At 45.6% G+C, this 19,887-nt stretch overlaps 1 protein-coding gene across 1 annotated transcript in view; it reads right to left on the bottom strand.

Annotated features, from left to right (window-relative positions):
- Positions 1 to 1,571: 1,571 nt before the first annotated feature.
- Positions 1,572 to 19,887, bottom strand: part of LOC119179806 (rac GTPase-activating protein 1) — a 45,651-nt gene continuing 27,335 nt past the window's right edge. The window contains exons 12-14 of the mRNA XM_037430924.2: positions 16,307 to 16,545; positions 6,027 to 6,133; positions 1,572 to 3,268 (exon numbers count right to left, since the gene is read on the bottom strand). Of these exons, the coding sequence (XP_037286821.2) occupies positions 6,074 to 6,133; positions 16,307 to 16,545 (299 nt within the window). The 3' untranslated portion in view covers positions 1,572 to 3,268; positions 6,027 to 6,073. The remainder of the gene's footprint in view (positions 3,269 to 6,026; positions 6,134 to 16,306; positions 16,546 to 19,887) is intronic.

The following is a 19,887-nucleotide window of genomic DNA, read 5'->3' as shown; positions in this document are numbered from 1 at the left end:
AAATTAGTTAAACGAGGTATCGCAAAATCTTGCTTCGTGAATGCCTTGCGAAAATCCTGTGTGCACAAGATTACAGAAAGCTTTGGTGAGAAATCTTCAAGGCTGACGTCGGCTGGTTATTCAGTCCACGTGCAAGTTTCCGTTGCCGAAGGCCTGCTGTGTGAACTTCAGGCCAAAGGGAACGATAACGCAGTCCCACCTGTCGCAGCTAGACAGGCTTTCGCTGGCGTTCCGTATATGCACAAGATAGTGCACAAACTTAAGAAAGTGGCACAGCAAGTTAATGTGAAGGTGGTCTTTACGGCCCCTCAAAAATTGAGTCGCCTGTGCAAGCTGTCTGTTCCTCCGTCCAGACCCACCCTCGGTTGCACTACAAAACATGCAAACAAATTTAAAGATTGCATCTGTATAGTGGTGTATAGGCTGCTGTTATCGTGTGGAAGGTATTATGTCAGTCAAACAGGTCGTAGTATAAATGAGAGGCTGAGGGAACATATGTACAATGTGGATCACTCTAAACAAGGATGGCTGTCCGTTCACTACAGCACGTGTGGCTGCCGACCAATAATTTTAGAGTCTACTATTGTTGCAAGATGCAGGGATGTCAAAACACGTTAGATCATAGAGGCAGAAAAGATTTGCTCATTGAAAGATGCTTGTGTTAGCACCCCTCCAGTCGCGCTAACCGATAAGGAAAGGTTGTTTCCTTGATTGTCAGTGTGATGTACTTATGCATTGTGTTTCGCACATGACTGTTGTGACTGATAACTGTATAAAAGCGAAGACCTTCGCAAGAAATAAATTGTTGGCAGTTCAGCGCTCTGTCTTGTCTCTTCTCCTGTCCTGTCGTTTGCGCTGGTAAGCACTCTTTATCATGTTATACCAACAAGCCCAATCCTTTGTCTCACGAGAACGACAGAGGAGGGAAAGTTGCTTTCTGAAGCTCCACTTATGTTGGCAGATCCTAGAAATTTTGCGGTGGTCGATTCATCAGGCAATAAACTACTTTAATGAAGCCAATTGATGGTTACTTAGAAAACCGTTGCAGGGCCCCTTTAAGACAAGGGTATTCCCACCACAAAGTATTTGCTGCTATGCACCAACGGCAGTGGCGTAAGCAGAGATTTAGTTTGTTAGGGGCACTTGCTTAATCTAGTGGGGATCGTGCAGGTAGGTGTGGCAGAGTGTCACTTTGTGTGTGTAAATGTGGCCGAGCACCAGCAGTAGCAGGCTGACATGTCCTTGTAGCAGTCTGCGATGTTGGTCAGGCGAAGCATAATATTGACATGTATGCTTAATTATTTTGGCTTAGAGACAGGTATTACGAGGTGGATCGATAGTAAATGCAGTGGTTGTGCACACGTCCCAGTCTTAAAACGTTCAATGTACTGGCGTGTATTGGCGACTAATCTGGGTAAGTTATGATCAGATTGTCATCAGCACATAAATTGGAACATGGGTGTCAGTATTACTGAAACAAGTGCGGTTTACAGTGTGGTGTGAAAATCTCGCGTAACTTTTGTTAGCATTTCCCTCTGCGTTCGATCAATGCTTGAATATAGCTTGCTAAATCATAGAAATACAAACGTAATGTTTATTATACTACTATAAAACTAGACTCAACATTGAAACCATAATTGACGTTAACTTGGCACGATGTCTACGTCATATATTCGTTTATATATGCACTGTTATAAAATTGGTCAGCACTGCAGCAACAATTGATGTTGCACCGACCTTACGCCTACATAGTGCCTTTTCCCAAAGCAGCTTCAACACCCGACTCTGTGGTAGAATACACGATTGCCACACGAAACACTTGGTTTCGGAAATGGCAGTTTGGGCTCGTGGGTAGGTCATGACGATTGTTATAGCCAGAGCTCACAACGACGACAAAAGACAAGAAGACGAGCGCTATGGTGTATACTTGGTTTCAATAGCTGCCGAAATGCCAAATTTTTTTTTTTATTTTAGCGTTCGTCGGTTCTACGCTGAAAATGTTTCCTTCTCTTGAAGCTATCACACTTAAGCCACTGATATTTATCTCCGTTGTTTCAGGGTAGATATAAACTGCCAATCAGCTGTGATGTATACCTGCATAACAAGGCCCACGGTATACAAGTGTGTGCCTCACGTGTCTTGAGAAAGGACTTTGAGAAAGTAATTGACAGGATTTTCCCACTATTCAGCTCATGACCATACAGCCATATTCCTTAAAATTATTTGCCCACGCTTCCACCAGTTTCGAACTACACCAAGTTAAAAAGAGGATCACGAGAGCCACCAGACATAATTAGATAGAAATGCCCTAAGTGCCTGCAGTTCACTAAAAAATACTTAGCATTTAAAAAAATGAAAAAAGACTGGCCTTGCACCTAATCTAGTGCCGTATCCTGTATATTCCTTTGTTTTTGCCATGACACAAACACAAATCCCCAGTACATCCTGTGGATGTTTAGCGCCAAATGTTCAGAACTTTAGTGCACATCCGCAAATATTCTGACGACATATGGTAGACTGTTAATGTGCCATCCTGTGAAAAAAAAAGAAGAGTGTCAAATCTGATGTCCCTGACAAGTCTTTCTCGGACATTCAGACGTTCGCTAGAGTTAAAAATCTGGACAGAAAGTTCAAGGGGCACTGGTCGAATTTTAAATGAGGACATCTCTAATAAATATGGAGTTTCTGGAGCCTCAGTAAAAGACTTATTAGAAACATATACTGTCTCCGGTACTCTATTTCCATCGCCTCCTCACTTTGCAGGATTGGCAAGCCCAAGTTTGCAGCGCATGCTCTGATGACTTCCAGCACAACCGCTAAAAGGAATGCCTTCATAATTTTGTTCTCGACTGCAAGTCAACTTTCAACATACAAAGCTGTCCGATATAGTAAAGAGAGTTTTTTTCCCCTGGGGTAGAACATTGACCTGCTCCACTTTTTACAATACAGTGAATATAGGAACAACATTTCACTGTGAAAGGGGTCCAGGGTCAAACCAGAAACCAAGTCGCTCACAAGAAAAAAAAAGCTGCACTGCAATACTTTCAATGTGCAGAAAAAGGGTTTAAAAACACAAGTTCATTAAAATAATGCACTATACAAAGACTGTGTAAATAAAAACTAAAAGTCTACATTAAAAAATGAAAGTGTATAAATCAAAATAAAAGTTTATGAATAAAAAAAAGGAATCCAGGGTGTCCTTGTCAACCGCATTGTCTTGAGGGACGAGAGATCAAGGCAGGGCCCCTTGCACACCAGGCCAGGCCGTCTGAAAGTTACGAAAAACCAATATGACAATACTACTGGTAACAGCCGTAATCCGAATTCTGAAAAAAAAAAATGAAGCATTAGAACTTGGTGCAAGCTGCATTCATTTTAACTAATCAAAACTTTCTCTAATGTTTTCGATTCAACACTCGGACCTCGATATAACAAACTCAGATATAACAAAATATTGTTTATAGCGAAGTAAATGAAAAATGGTCTTACAATATGTATAGTGTTAGGAATAAACCTTTATGACAAATTTCCGGATATAACGAACCCGGATATAACAAATATCATTTAAAACAGCCTCTTCGAACCATAAAGCAATCTTGCTGCATCACGCAGGCGATGCTATAAACCACAATTTTCCACTGCACAGTGACATATCCCTGCTTCAACTTTGTAGATATGGGCGAGCGTATGCAATTTAAACTCCCGAATAATATTTGCTGCTTGCTCAAACCTAGGGGCATGTGCAAAAAACAGTTGCACCGAAAACTTCTCGCACATCTTTTGAAGGTACTTTCAATTAGATACGCACTGGAGAATGGCGTTTTCTGCGACTGAGAATTAACAGCTAGAGTGTTCGTTGTTCTTTTAGGGGAGTCATTCAAGACAGCCCAGATGTAGTGTGCTCAAGGCTTTGGACTGATAGAAATTTGGAAACCAATTTTTCAAATTTCGAAATGCTTGCAGTCTATCAAAAAGTACAAGCAGCGTTGGCATACTTGGGAGCTACTGCTTCTTTTTCCACATGCAGCAAAGTTAAAAAATGGCCTTTTGATGCCTTTTTTAAACATGCGTTTTTAAACATTGCCCTTTTCTAGATTAACCTACATTTGCACTGCACTTCCCATGTTTGGTGGTCAGTCCCACTTATTTGTGATATGGTTCTGACAGAGGAACACAGCAGCTGCACATAGATTGCACTCTTTATAAGGCCAAATAGAGCCAAGCCAACACTGCTTTCAGTAGAAGAACATTGGCATGCATGGTTCCTGAAATCTTATCAAATGCAATATTTACAGTGTCGGCAATCCTTGCGGCATTACGCGAGCCGTGGTACATTACAGCAGTTGCTGCAACATCTAAAACGACAATATTGTCAACAACAGTGCCCTACTTACCGAGAAATTTAGATAAATGCACAAGAACACATGCGCCGCAGAAGGACACTCAAAATGATTCCGATGACATCAGACGGACCGCCTACAATCAATCACTAGTAATCGATCTAGCTGCCCTAAATAAAGAACGTTCTGTGCATTAAGAGACGCAATAAAATTCTGCCCGTTCGTTTCTGTTTGATTCATAAAAAAAAAGAACTGCCGGTCGTTACTATGGGGAGTGGTGCAAATGGTTCGAAAATTCAATTTTTGCGTAGTTACACTGGACACGTGGTGCCATCTAGCGGGGCGCAGTTGAATAAAAAAAAAAAGTCTGCAATCTTGGACCCAATAGTGGGAAATCGATAAATTGCCGTTGTTGCTGCAGCGGCTCCCGCTGCTTTCGACCTGCTGCTACTAGCACAGTAAAGCCGGGCAACGTTGTGCACGGCAACAGTGACGCGAGTCGGTCGGGTCGGTTTGCTTAATTGGGGCGGGTAATTTGAAGTGCGCTAACCAGATGCAGATTACTAAAACGCGAATTTATTTCAAAATCGGCCCTTCCTTGGCACAAAAGTAATACTATCAGGTTTCTGGACTGCTATTTCAACAATCAACGACTTAATAGTTGCTTTTAGTGCCCCCTTAACTTGACGTGACAGCTATATCATACGAGTAGAACCTATGCAATGTTTATGAAATTGGATAGCCAACACTGCAACTACAATTGACATTGAACGAACATTAGCGTCTATTTGAAAAGTAGCTCCGAGAGCTGGCATGGCTTTGTGGAAAACACTCGATAGCCACACAGTGTCGGGTTCGATTCCTGCTGCAATCCTGACATTTATTCTTTGCATTCACCGGGTCAATGCTGCTGATGTCAGCTTTTTTTTAACGCTCGTGCGTTAAAATTCCTCACATCTGTTCTTGTCATTACTGGGTAGATACTAAGGGTCAATCACCTGTGGCACATACCCGCACTGTGCACTGTTCAGGAACATCCGAAAACCAAGATAATGCCACCTCATGTTATCAGAGACACAGCTGTAGAGGGCTCCCAAAACTTCGACCAGCTGGTGTTCTTTAACATGTGCTTAACCCTAAGCGCACAGACCTCAAGCGTTTTCACCTGCACGGAAAATAACTTTGAACGAATTGACTCATTCATCACATAGGAGGTCGATCATCTAACTTCAGTTTGAAGTGAACTATTGCATATGATCACTTTGCTGAAGGAACTATTGTGTTCAAAAATTTGCTCCGCTATGCCACTTTAAGTGAGCCATGTCTGATATATAATTTTTTTTTTGCTTGAAAAAGACTTAAAGAAAACAAAATTTTCTTATAACTTCATCCACCGATTATTCTATAATTATGCAAAAACAGAACAATAATGACTTCATAATAAAGTTTTAATTACAGTTAGAACTAATTACAATAATATGCAGGTGAATGTATTTTGTCATTATTTTCGTTGCAAGAGAATACGAAGAGCTTTAAAAGAATAGGTACATTTGATGCATCTATAGGCAGTCCTTCACAGGTAACATCTGACATGTTAAGCATCCACAATTCATAGCCTTGTACGAACGCTGTTTTGGTGCAAAACGAACAACGTGGAATGACACAATTTAGGCACCCGGAGCTCACCAAACACCGGTTTCATGGTACCAAGGGCTTTCCTTCTTTGCGTTGAGCTAGACGTCCAACAGCTGGTTCCAGTAGTCAGCTGGCAGGGATAGCAACACTTCCATCACCTGAAAAGAGGTCGAATGGAAAAGAACCCACCATTTGTCATAGCCACATGCGACATAGTGATTCAGTCTTTCCAACAAAAAGATTCTGCAGCCGAAAAATAACGTGAGCAAGTCCCCGTGTCCACTCATCTTTCTCATGCATGGATGTCACAACGATGCTTTATATCAAAAAAAAAGGGAAAAAATCAGCACTTACAGCTTTTGCTACGTACAGGTAATTTATGTTATCTGATTAGAAAGTTTTGTTTGGGTTTGTGCAAAATAAATGTAATTTAAAAAAAAACTAAGGATTAAAGGAACGCTAACTATAAAAATGACTAGTCCGACTATCATTCCTGAATAAGAATCCTAGCTTGATGCAGATATTGCTGATGAGGAAGTATGTATTTTCAAGTGGTTATGTTTGCTATCGCAGGGATCGAAATTGTTTTGGCGACAGAGTGCTTGTCCTAGTAGATGCAACAAGTCGTTCCCAGATAGCAGATATTGAGTGCATTGGAAGGGAAATGTTATGGGTAAAGACTAGGCAGAAAATTGCTCGATCAGCATTGGTATGTTCACTCTATCCCTCACCAGGGAGTAAGATTAACGTTCCTGAGAAACTTACCAACGCAATTGAAAGAGTGAGATCTCCACCAATAAATAAGTAATCACTGTTCAATCTTCCAGACATTAATTGCTCACAGGCAGATCCCAGTTCTAGTGCTTGCAGCCAGTCAAGCAAAGAACTGCTAAGGTCATGCAGCCTCTTTTGGTAAACACAGCTTGTTCTAGAGCCCACAAGAGCGACAAATGTTTTAGATTTGCTTTTAACTAATGCGCACAAGTCGACGCGATCTACACTAGTGCTGCCGGGCATACGCGACTACGACGCTGTCCTGTGTAATATGAACTTGCCGTACGACGAAATTTAGAACAGTAACGCCCGTAGAATTTTCAGCCATGACAAAGCACGTATCTCTGCTATATCCCTCACTTTAAACTCTTTCTATGACACATTTGAAACGCAGGTGGAATTTTTGAATGTTAAAGAGCTGTGGCCAACATTTAAAAAGAAAATGCTGGAACTGTGCGAAAAGCATGTGCCTTCATGGTTTCTCGCTGCCAGGCATAGCAAAAGCAAACCATGGTATTCACGTGATGTTAAACACAGAATCAGGCAACATGCGCATGTTTACTCTGGTTACAAGAAAAACCCTTCGTTAGGTATGAGAGATAAACTTCAAAATACTGTTGATATGAAAGCAGCTCTAAAAACAGGTAAAGATTAATTCTTTCATACATTTCACCTGCACATAAAGAAGCACCATAAGGAACTGTGGAAATTTTTTAAGACAAACAGCAAGGACGTCTTATCGATTCCAACCCTTCATAACAATGACACCACCATCCATAAAGATGTCAAAAAAGCTGAGTGCTTGTCTCATTTTTTAGTTCAGTGTATACCCCTCGGGATAACATGACTGACACTTTTGCAGAGTCCTCTGAGGTGGTGGTGGAACAAATGAGTGATATTGTGATTAATCAGCATGAAATAGAGGCTTTTATCAAATCCATCAATGCCTCTGAAGCCACAGGGCCTGATGATTTGTCACCTGCATTGCTATCTTTATGCCAGTGCAAAGTATCTGAATATCTGTGCGTCATTTTCGTTAAGTCGTTGGAAAAATCTTCATTACCCGATGGCTGGAAACTTGCCAACGTAGTGCCCGTTCGCAAGAGTGAGCCGCGAAGTACCTATATATATAGGCCAATTTCACTCACTAGTGTTACATGCAAATAATTGAAAATGTTCTGTTTATCAATGTTATGACTCATATGAACACGTATTCCTTACTTCATTCTCAGCAACACGGCTTTCATAGTCCTTTTTCCTGTAAGTGGAACCCCAATTATACAAATTTTAGGGGAACACGCAAAACCCTCGTATAACCAGGGCGTCGTATAATCGAAAAGCTAAGATAATAGACTGCGACACTCAGCCTTGCCCGAAAAGCGGGCACAGTCTGGCAAAATAAGCCCACGGCATGACCTTCTGCCTCTGCGATGAGAGTAGATTAAATTATTGTTGCCAGTGGTAGCTAATGACAGCAATAATTAGCTGAAGGAGGTCCGAGCGAATCTTTATGCTCAGCCTTAAAAACAATAAAATCCAACGCGCATCTTTCTACCGATAAATAGAGTCCGAAAATTGCCTGCGCGTTAGAACGAAACCGTGTTGCTCTGAGCCTCTCATAAGAAGAGTCAGACACAGTGCCATTGCTATCGCATAATGATGACGGACAACGAGTTTATGCACAACGTGTTCGTGCGTGCCTGAGCTGTGCGCATTGTAATTTGTTACCTCGTAAAGTGCTACTAGTGGTGTCCTGTTGTTATGAACATCGACGTGAAGTGAATGTACTTTTGCATGACGAAAGCAACTGCGTCGTGCCCTTATGCGTGCGCAAACCAATGACTGCGAATGTGACAGAGGCAGGAGATGAGCCGTACATCGACCACGAAATGTTTCCACAGACCGAAAATGCGAAAATATAAGCTTTTTGGTCAGCTGAACCTAATCCATGTGGACAAAGCTCGACTAGGTAACGACCCCAGATACGTATGCACGCGATTGAGGCATATGTAGAAGTGCATGAACTTCCGGGGGAATCAATTTTCCATTCGACGGAGATGACTCTACTTTTCCTGTATTCCTCCGTGGGGTACACAAGTTTGTATTTTGCACTCGTGTATATTTGCTCAACATGTGATTCAAGTAAAGGTGGTTTTTTTCTTTTTGACGGAAAGCTGTCGTAAGATGCGGGGTCAGCGTAAAACTGCATCGTTAAACCATGGTTTTTAATACATTGTTTCTATGTGGATTTTACCGGGACCAAACCGACTCATCGTAAAATGCGAAATGCCGCGAAAACGGGGTACGTGTGATCGAAGTTCCACTGCACAACACAGTTACTTGAATTCACACACAACTTATCTCCTGCTTTAGATAAGGGTTTCTCTGTTGACTGCTTGTTCCGAGATTTTAAAAAAGCCTTTGACGTAGTACCCCACTCTTTATTGATTGAAGAACTAAAATGTATAAAGTGAATGATACGGTTGTCAACGGGATAAGCGAGTATTTGAATTTTGAGAAGGCGAAAGGTTGCTATCAATGATAAGACATCCCGGGAAGTTGATGTGTCCTCTGGAGTGCCTCAAGGGTCAGTCTTGGGTCCGCTATTGTTCCTCATCTACATAAAGGACATTTGTACAGGTACTTCATCATATATCAAATCATTTGCCGATGACTCTTCAAAACGATCTCGACACAGTTTCTGAATGGTGTGATAAGTGGCGTATGTTCATTAATGCAAAATAAAAACAGTGCATATGTGTTTTACTAGAAAAAAAGCACCCCATGACTCATTTTATACTGTTAATTCAACCAGGCTGCTAACAGTTTGCAAACACAAGCATCTCTGTGTATATTTTACACCGGACCTTTCCTAGAGCCGTCACATCAATCGCGTCACAAGTAAAGCAGGACGTGTGTTAGGTTTTCTGCGCAGAAATGCCGGTGAGTTACCACTTGACGCCAAGACTTAACTACTATACACGTCTAACATTTGATCTATCTTAGATTACGATTGTGCTGTGTGGGATCCGTGGAAGGCAAGTGACGTGTACAATTTAGACAGGGCTCAAAACATGGCTGTCCAGTTCGTCTGCTTTGATTTTACCAGAAATTTCAGTGTTTCAAAAGCAAAAAAAAAAAGCTCGATTGGGAACTTCTAGACAAGCGAAGAGGATATCTGAGGTTGAAACTTTTTCACAACATATTTCATAACCGAACATGTCTAACCCCTCGCGATAGTTTTGCAAATCGGACCACGTTTCACAGCAACTAGATCATGCCAAGAAGATAAGGGAAATAAGCTGACGCATTTAAAATGTCATTTTTTTCCAGAACGATAGCGGGGTGGAATAGGTTGCCTTCTGAAGTAGCAGAGGTTACTTTACACGAAGTATTTTCAAGTTTACTTCAGGGTATAGAGTAGCGTACTCGCGAGGATGTGTAATAATGGAAAGGTACTGTAAAGCTGCTTTGTATTGTGTACTCCGGCGTGCCACTACGTAGTTGACAAAAAAATGCGTTATTATCGTGATGCAGAAGTGTGAGTATCTGTATTCTGTGTTGTGTAACGAGGGCAGTGGGCATGGAGCTCGAGGACAAAAAAGAAAGAAGACTTTCTGTGATCGCAGGCTTGCGTTCAGTTAGCCCTTGCGCTAAATAAAGCTCCCCTTCGCCGAGTCAACTCCTGCTTGTTCAACAACCCGTTGCAAGTGGTGGAAGTGCTGGGTACATCTGGTCCTCAACCTGGAACTTCGCAGCCGCACACTCCAACGACCTCCTACAATGACTGATCCGGGGCCATCTCATGCTGCTACTCCAGATCTCGCACCTGTGCCTGTCTTCTGCGCTGGCGCTCTCCGGCAGCGCGACCCCCCCATATTTGGTGGCACAGAGGACCAAGATGTGGACAACTGGATTGCCGAGTATGAACTGGTGAGCGCCGTCAATAAGTGGAACGCAGCCGATAAGCTCACAAATGTGAGTTTTTACCTGACCGACGTGGCAAAACTATGGTACAGAAATCATCAAAGGGATTTCAGTACCTGGTCGGAATTGGGGAAAACCCTCGCAGAAGTCTTTGGCCGTCCTGCTGTCCGCCGCCTTCGTGCTGAACAGCACTTGCGGGGCAGAGTACAGAGAGCAGATGAAACTTTCACGAGCTACATCGAAGATGTGCTATTTCTCTGTAAGCTCGTCGATTCGACTCTGGACGAGGCAGGCAAGATCAAGAACATCATGAAAGGAATCGACGACGGCGCATTCCAAATGCTGGCTGCGAAGAGTCCCCAGACGGTCGCCGAGGTGATTCAGCTCTGCCAAAGCTATGACGAGCTGCGTAGGCAGCGCGCTTCTACACGTTGCGCTGCTCAAGACACCGCGGGCATCTCAACCCTCGACTATCGCCATGACACCGCCGACCACTCTGCGTTAATGCCAGTCATAAAGCAATTCATACGCGAGGAGGTCACCCGGCAGCTATCTATAATCACAAGAACTACTGAGCCGATGGCACCCTTGTCGCCTTTGCTTCGCCAGGTCATTCAATCGCAAGTTGCCAAAGCATTGCCACCAGCTCAGGCTCCACCAACTGTTACCGCACCACTAACGTATGCAGCCGCAGTTGCTCGGCCACGTGCGCCAGCGTCTCCGGCCATCTACGAAGCTACTCGCCACGTTTATTCGTCGACGTCACCTTCCCGCTCGCTGACCGTCCCGTCTCCTGCTGTATATGAAACAGGTCAGAACGTTTATATGACGCCGCCGCCTGCACGACCATTTACGGTACCTTATTCAGCGAACAGTGCCCCTATCGTTAGCCAATGGCGCACTCCGGATAATCGGCCGATATGTTTTTCATGTGGCATCCCAGGCCACGCAGCTCGTCACTGCCGTCGTCGCAGCTTCCCTTCTCATGACATTGCAGGGGCCTCACATTACATGCCCACCATGCCCACTCAGCCGCGATATCCCGTTCCTGCCGATCCACCTCTAGACGTACGTCCCGGTCGCCGACCATCCGGTGCAAGCTGTTCACCTTCTCCTCGTCGTCGATCTATTTCTCCGATGTTACGTCGCAACATCCCACCGCGAGGGGAAAACTGACGGGCGCAGTTCCGGAGGCAAGAACTGCGTTGGCAGCAAAAATTTCAAGACCTAACTGCTGTCCCCCGAACAAAATTGAACTCTATATTGATGGCATTAAGGTGCACGGATTTGTTGACACTGGAGCTGCCGTATCTGTAATTAGTGAGAAACTGTGCCGAAACTTGAAGAAAGTGACCACACAACTTACCGACCTATCTTTGCAGACAGCTACGTCCTATCATATTCAGCCTTCAGCTTTGTGCACTGCACGAGTCGTCATTCAAGGTGCGATGTACGTCTTCACATTTGTAGTTTTATTCCGTTCTTCGCATGACGTTATCCTTGCTATGACCCCGACGATGGTGCTTCGTGTAGAGTGTTTGCTGCTTCTGACGTTGACATTGCGCCTTTCTCAGCTGTTGTTGTCTCGGTGTCGTGTGCCTCCCCTCCGAAATCGCCTGTGTTGTTTATGCCATCGGTCCCATCTGCGTGCCGTCGAAATATCATGCTTCCGTTTGCCGTCGTCATTTTTCGCAATGGTCACGCTGCCATTTATGTGTGCAATCCCTCGGACAGCCCGTCATCCCTACGACGTGGAGAATGCCTGGGAAGCTACGAACCTTATGAGTGCATTCTTCCGGCTACTATACCCGATTCTACGGTTTCGCTCCCAATTTGTGCTGTCACTCCTACCAACGTGCCTAATGATGCTCTGGACGTATTCTCGGATGCCATCGACTCTGAGCTCGCACCAACTCAGCGCGAAGAGATTATAAATCTTCTTCTCCGCTTTCGTTCTTCATTCGATCGTGACCAGTCAGGCTTAAGCCGATCCTCTACGGTCGTTCACCGTATTGACACCGGTCAACAAGCCCCGCTAAGGCAGCGTTCGTACCGTGTGTCATCTGCTGAACGCCGTGTCATCGACGAACAAGTGGACGACATGTTGAAACGTGGCATCATCGAGCCCTCCAACAATCCCTGGGCTTCACCGGTTGTTCTCGTCAAGAAAAAAGACTGATCCATCCGGTTCTGCGTTGACTACCGCCGACTCAACAAGATAACGCGCAAAGACGTATACCCTCTGCCGCGCATCGATGATGCTTTGGACTGCCTACAAGGAGCAGAGTTCTTTTCCTCTTTAGATTTACGCTCGGGCTACTGGCAGGTGCCCATGGCAGAGGGTGACCGCCCGAAGACAGCCTTTGTAACACCGGATGGACTATATGAATTCACCGTTATGCCCTTTGGCCCCTGCAATGCGCCTGCCACTTTCGAAAGGATGATGGATACCGTCTTGCTAGGTCTGAAATGGAAAACGTGCCTCTGTTATTTGGATGACATTGTGGTATTTTCAAGCGACTTTGCGACCCACCTGAGCCGCCTCGAGCAAGTTCTTACGTGCCTTTCCATGGCGAGACTTCAACTTAACTTGAAGAAATGCCACTTCGGCGCTCGCAAACTTGTAATTCTCGGCCATGTGGTTTCTAAGGACGGCATTCTCCCGGACCCTACGAAACTTAATGCAGTCGCGGCGTTCCCAAAGCCAACCACCATCAAAGAGCTTCGAAGCTTCATCGGCCTATGTTCTTACTTCCGGCGCTACGTCCGCAATTTCGCCTCCATTATCGCCCCCTTGACCAATTTTCTTGCCCGAAGTTCTGATTTGTCAGCGTGGTCGCAGGCGTGTGATGATGCATTTCAGGAACTCCGACGGCTCCTCACCACGCCTCCCATACTCCGACATTTCGATCCGTCTGCTCCAACGGAGCTTCATACGGACGCTAGTGGTGTCGGGCTAGGGGCCATACTGGCCCAACGCAAGGAGGGCTTTGACGAGTACGTCGTTGCCTATGCCAGCCGCACCCTCAGTAAAGCCGAGAAGAATTACAGTGTAACTGAAAAGGAGTGCCTCGCCATTATTTGGGCAATCGGAAAATTTCGGCCTTATTTATATGGACGTCCGTTTGATATTGTAACAGACCACCATACGCTTTGCTGGTTATCTTCACTAAAAGATCCTAATGGTCGGCTCGCTCGTTGGGCATTGCGGTTACAGGAGTTCGATATCCGTGTTATCTACCGTTCTGGCCGGAAGCATTCCGACGCCGATGCCCTGTCACGTTCGCCATTGGCTTCAGAGCCTGTCGGCTCGCCTATCTCCACCAGCGCTGCCTTGGCCATCAGCATTTCGGACATGCCTTCCGAGCAACGCAAAGATGCTTGGATTTTTTCTCTTTTAGACTTTCTCTCAAACCGGACGCCTGCTCCAGTTTCCAGGACGCTTCGCCGTCAAGCAGGACACTTCGCTATTCGGAATAACCTGCTTTACCGCCGAAACTACAGCTCGATCGGCCGTAAGTGGTTGCTCGTCATCCCCCGACATCTGCGCTCTGACATCTGTGCCACGTTCCACGATGATCCGCAATGTGGCCACGCTGGTGTGTTAAAAACATACACCCGCTTGCAGCTGCGGTACTACTGGCGTGGTATGTACAGTTTCGTTCGCCGTTACGTAAGGTTTTGCCTTACGTGCCAGCGACGCAAAATGCCCACTCAACATGCCACAGGTCCCTTGCAGCCGTTGCCATGTCCAGCACGAGCTTTCGATCGTGTCGGAATCGACCTTTACGGTCCGCTTTCCTATACTTCGAGTAGCAACCGCTGGGTCATTGTCGCTATCGACCACCTAACACGGTACGCTGAAACAGCTGCGTTATCTTCTGCTACCACAAAAGACGTTGCGTGTTTTATATTGCAAAACCTGGTTTTAAGGCATGGAGCACCTCGGGAGTTACTAAGCGACCGTGGCCGCGTTTTTCTCTCCGATGCCATCAAAGCGTTGTTGAGCGAGTGTCGCATCATACACCGCACTACCACAGCCTATCACCCGCAAACTAATGGGATGACAGAGCGTTTCAATTGTACACTTGGGGATATGCTGGCCAAGTACGCTTCATCCGACCAGTCAAATTGGGATAGCATACTCCCTTTTGTGACATATGCTTACAACACTGCAACGCAAAGCACCACTAGATTTTCATCTTTTCTCCTTCTTTATGGACGCGAGCCATCATCAACAATGGATACCATTCTTCCTTATTGACCGGACCCTTCAGAGATGACTACCGTTGCTCGAGCAGCAGCACACGCTGAAGAATGTCGGAAGCTTGCTCGTGCGTTCACGTCACATGACCAGATGCGCCAAAAACATCGCCACGACGCGTCAACCACGCATATGAGCTTTGCTTCGAACTCACTGGTGTGGTTATGGATTCTTTCTACTACTCCAGGACTCTCCCACGAGCTTTCGTCCAGGTACCATGGCCCTTATCGAGTTGTACGCCAAACATCCCCTGTCAACTACCTTGTCGAGCCGCTGGATGCATCTCTGGACAAGCGCCGTCGGGGAAAAGAAATCGTACACATCTCTCGGCTCAAGCCATACCATGACCCTTCTGTGTACACCTGTCCTTAGGTCGCCAGGATGGCTCCCTCATCGGCCGGGGGTGATTGTAACGAGGGCAGTGGGCATGGAGCTCGAGGATAAAAAAGGAAGAAGACTTGCTGTGATCGCAGGCTTGCGTTTAGTTAGCCCTTGCGCTAAATAAAGCTCCCCTTCGCCGAGTCAACTCCTGCTTGTTCAATAACCCGTTGCAGTTGAAATTTTGTATTCTCTCCCCCCATCCCACTGTAATGCCCTTGGGCGCTGTGGGTACAATGATAAATAAATAAATAAAAATAGTGCTACTTGTGCGAACGAAACCATGCTAGGGTGGTGGCCGCTTTTTTTCTTTTAGAGGGGGGGGGGGCATGCATGACTAGAGAGTTCCTATCCAAGGAAGGGCAGAGCAGGCAAAAGTTTCGTGGGGCTTCGCGCATCCGTGAAATATGGCTGACTCTATGTTGCGCACCATATAAATACTTGATTGGGTGCTTTTTAAACTATTACAAAAACATAATCTAGTATAAAAACCTCTGTGTCAGCTTACTTTTTTTTATTTCTAACAAAATTTCCAACAGAGATAACTCTCTACGTGCTATTGTACTGTGCATTCTGAAACTGGTGTACCATAGCTGGTCAACTCCCTAGCCGGTTACTCTCTTTGTCTACTTATCAGCTGGATCAGCTCAGTCCCGTGCATAGGGTTCCTCTTCAGGGGGAAGAAAAGTTTTCCCCAGTGCCCCCTCTCTATATCATGTATGGGGATGAGTTTGGAATGGGGTAAAGTGCACAACCATAGTCGCCTACCGAAAGGACAATAGCTTTTGCATTCGGGTCACCCTAAGGGAACACAAAGCAGAACCTTCAAGACTTTTTTCTTTTTATGGCGGTGCTAGCACTTTCTTGAGAGGCTCATAATTGTACCAGTACAATCGGAGGGATTGCTCCGAATTTGGGAGTATCCCAGGTGAACTACAAAGTTTGAAGGCGTGCGCATTCAATGCGCACAATACGTTTTTTCCCGTACCTTGTTTTGCTGCTCCATCTCGAGAAGGAGGTTGGGCACTGAGGCCGTGTCATTGACCGAGCACCCGACCACGGTGGGTGCAAAGATGCGCGCTAGGTTAGTCAGGGGCATCTTGGTCTCGGGGTGAGCGGCCACCGTTTGCAGGTGCACCACCAGAGCGGCCAGGGTGTCCCGATTGGGCGGAGGAAGCTGCATCACCGCCTGCCACATGGACCACACCCGGTCCTCGTGCTCCAGCTCTGCGCGGGCGAGAGAACCGATAAAAAGAAAGGTTAATGATTCAAATATATGGGGTATGACATCCCGAAATTATGAGACGCCGTAGTGGAGGGCTCCGGGAATTCGGACCACCTAGGGTCCTTTAACATGCACCGACATCGCACAAGTATGGGGGCCTGAACCACTTCGCTTCCATCGAAATGTGGCTGCCGCGGCCAAGACTGAACCCCGAAACTTCCGGATCAGCAGCCGAGCACTGTAGCCACTAAGGCAAATAAAAAAGGTTTGGGGTAGCATTCAGGGTGCAATAATGATCATTCTCCATGTTGTCACAATGGCCACACGTGGCAAAAGGAAGCTACACTTCGATCCGTAGCCAGCACTCAATGCTGTGGAAGCTACACCAGAAGTTCGGTCAACAAAACGTATAACTCCGCATGTGTCACTGTGTTCTGGGATAAGTACTTCTACGAGCAGAGCAAGACCCCAAGTGTCCCAATGTTCCTAATTAAAAATAGACGAATACTAACAAATTATAAAAGATATCAACATAATCACAGCCACAAGATATAATTTATTATTACGCATAATGTCGAAACTATAAAGTATAAATACCAGACTGTACAGCTTTATTGGCCCAGCTTTCACTCTAATCAGAGTAGCAGTGACATGTTAATACATCATCATTGTTGCTATTACAATAACTTACAGAAGCACAAAATATAGCGCTTAGGCAACTTTCTCTCTGTAATGTGGCTGCGAAGTATTAGAGAAATATGCAGAAATTATTTCAGAAACTATTTGTTTCGATTTGCACTCCGACTTTACTATTCGAATTCTTTTACCACTCCAAATTTCGCTACTCAAGCAGCTGAAGAAACGTGGCTTGCCAGTTTCTGTAGCATTTACAGCTACGCATGGCACAGAGTATATAGTAAACTACAAGTATTAACCTGTAGTTATTCCAAATGGTGCAGAAATGGGACACAACAGAGACACAGCACCTGTGTTGTGTGGTCTCTTCTGTCTTGTTTATGCGCTCTTTGAAACGGATATGTGCCAATGCGCCCGCTCAGTCACCAATGCGCCCGCTTAGTCACTGTATCGAAACTAGTAAACCTTTCATGACTGACGACTGCTATACTCGTCGCCAACAAAATGTGGTCGCATGTAGTACCAATGACTATATCGACTGTTTTTTGATGCCAGATGGCATCCCCGTTGTCCATGTTTTTTCACTAGAGTTTATTCCTCCTCCTGTCTCTCTCTCTCTTCTTTCTCTGCATTGCAGGCTCCGATACCACAGACGCGGCATCCTTTCATGCAATTAGAAAAATAAAAAAAATGTTATTTTATTGAAATAATGGTACAGTTCTTTCACAAAAAAAGCTATGAAAGGGGAAATCGACAATTACCCGATTGTAACCCGAAGCCACGAGAAAATCCATTGGAAGGGGTTATGAACTCATTCGCATCCCTACTTAAATCGATGCTCTTCAGGTTGTCGATGAATTCGCCCCCGTGCCGCCAACTACTAGCTTTCTGGTTACGTGTATTGGTAGAGCGAAAACTCCGGATAGGCATTGGTCCCAGGTTGAAACCCTGGGACAGGTCGAATTTTTCGGCAACTAAGAAGCTTTTATTTCCAAGAAATTTGAGAGAATTTCGTAGCGGCTTCGCGCTACAAACAAACGATTGTCAATATTCTTTTTCATAACCCGTTCCACCCCTTTGCGGGATTACTTAGAACTCATTTGCATAAAAAAAAGCTCCACAAAGTGAGCAAAAAATTCGTTTTGACGATTCTGACCAAGTTTTTTTTTTCTTTTTTTTTTTCTTTAAGTGAGTTAGTAATATCAGTGCTTTTATGCACCAAAACCACAACATGATTATGAGGCACACTGCAGGGGAGTGCTGCGGTAATTTCGCTCGTCTGGCGTTCTTTAATGAGCATGGACACTGCACTGTACACGGACCTCTAGCATTTCATCTCCATCGATGCGAGACCACCCCAGCTAGGATCTTACCTGGGACTTTCAGGTCAGCGGTGGAGTACCGTAAGGTAACCACTGTACCACTGCAATGAACATCACTACAGTAATAAACTTATGGAGACGAGAGCGAGTAGTGATGTGTGGACATAACGTGGTTGTTAAGCGTCCAAAAACAGACTTTGTAAGGATCACGAAACCCCGATACGCCTGGCACTTATTTGTCAACAAAGCTTCAAGATGTAAAAATTATCACTCTGGGCAGGCCATGCTTCAATGTAGAGAAATCTTTAAGGGGGGGCGCGGCAAGTAAAGTGCCGATTTTGGTCAAAATATGCGATTTTCTGATTTATTTTTTTTCGTAATCTTCAGACCTTCAACTTCCTTGTTCTAAAATATTACAGCGAAACGTGCGCTACAAATCCCGCAAATAGTGTTTTTGCCGAGGCTAGTCGCCGAAAAGTGCGAAAAAAAAGCCCCTGAAACGGTGTTGTTCACGCCGCACAAACGCGCCAAGTTGTTGACCGTGGGCCGCCATTTTGGTAGCTTTGGAAAGAGGAGAAAGCCGGCTTCCTGATGGTCGCGGTCTCGTATTTCGCCGAGTGAAAATAAAAGCGCGAGGAGCAAGTAAAAAAACGAAAACGAAGAACGGCAATTGGCTGCGCGGGTCACGTGGTAGCAGGCGCGACCTCTTACTGGTCAAAGCTGCGCCGCGCACCTTGGCAACCTTGGAAGCGCGAGCGCATCTGCGGCCGCCGTGTCGAGAATCATCCGGCGTGCGCTTCGTTTTTTGCCAGTTTGCTGTTTTTGTGATAGTTCGCGTGCTTTTTTTTACCAAGCTTTGTTTACATCGGTGGTCTCTTCTGAGTGCTTGCTCATACTGCGGTGCTATGTTGCCGCAAAAGAAAGTTCCGGAGCGTCCACAAGTACGGCAAGCGTCGGAAAGCTTGGAACAAAGGGCAGACGACTGCGGCTGCCGTCCCAGTCGCAGTTCCGGACGGAGCATGCTCTTCAAGCGTCACGGAGCCTCTACTCAGACCCTTCGCTGATTGTTGTGAGGCCGAGAGTGTGGAAGGTGCCACATCGTCGTATGTCAGACCGCCGGATGCCGTCGACCGTGATGGACGCTCTCGCAAACCCGCTTGCGGTGGCACCGCGTCGGCAGCCGTTGCAACTCCGGGCGTGCGCGCGTCGAACATTCTATCGCGAGTTTCGGCCCAGATTCCGAGCAGTGAAGAAATCGCGCAGCGGGCACAGACAAGGCGGGATGTTTTGGATGCCGTAGCATCGAAGTCCGCTTCAAAGCGGAAGCTCGAGCTTCTGAACGAAGGCTGCGACGAAAATGACTGCGGTAAGGACTCCACATTCTTC

This window comes from Rhipicephalus microplus, chromosome 7 (genome assembly GCF_043290135.1).
Source record: "Rhipicephalus microplus isolate Deutch F79 chromosome 7, USDA_Rmic, whole genome shotgun sequence".
NCBI classification, from domain to species: domain Eukaryota; kingdom Metazoa; phylum Arthropoda; class Arachnida; order Ixodida; family Ixodidae; genus Rhipicephalus; species Rhipicephalus microplus.
This window is presented reverse-complemented; position numbering and strand designations above follow the sequence as displayed.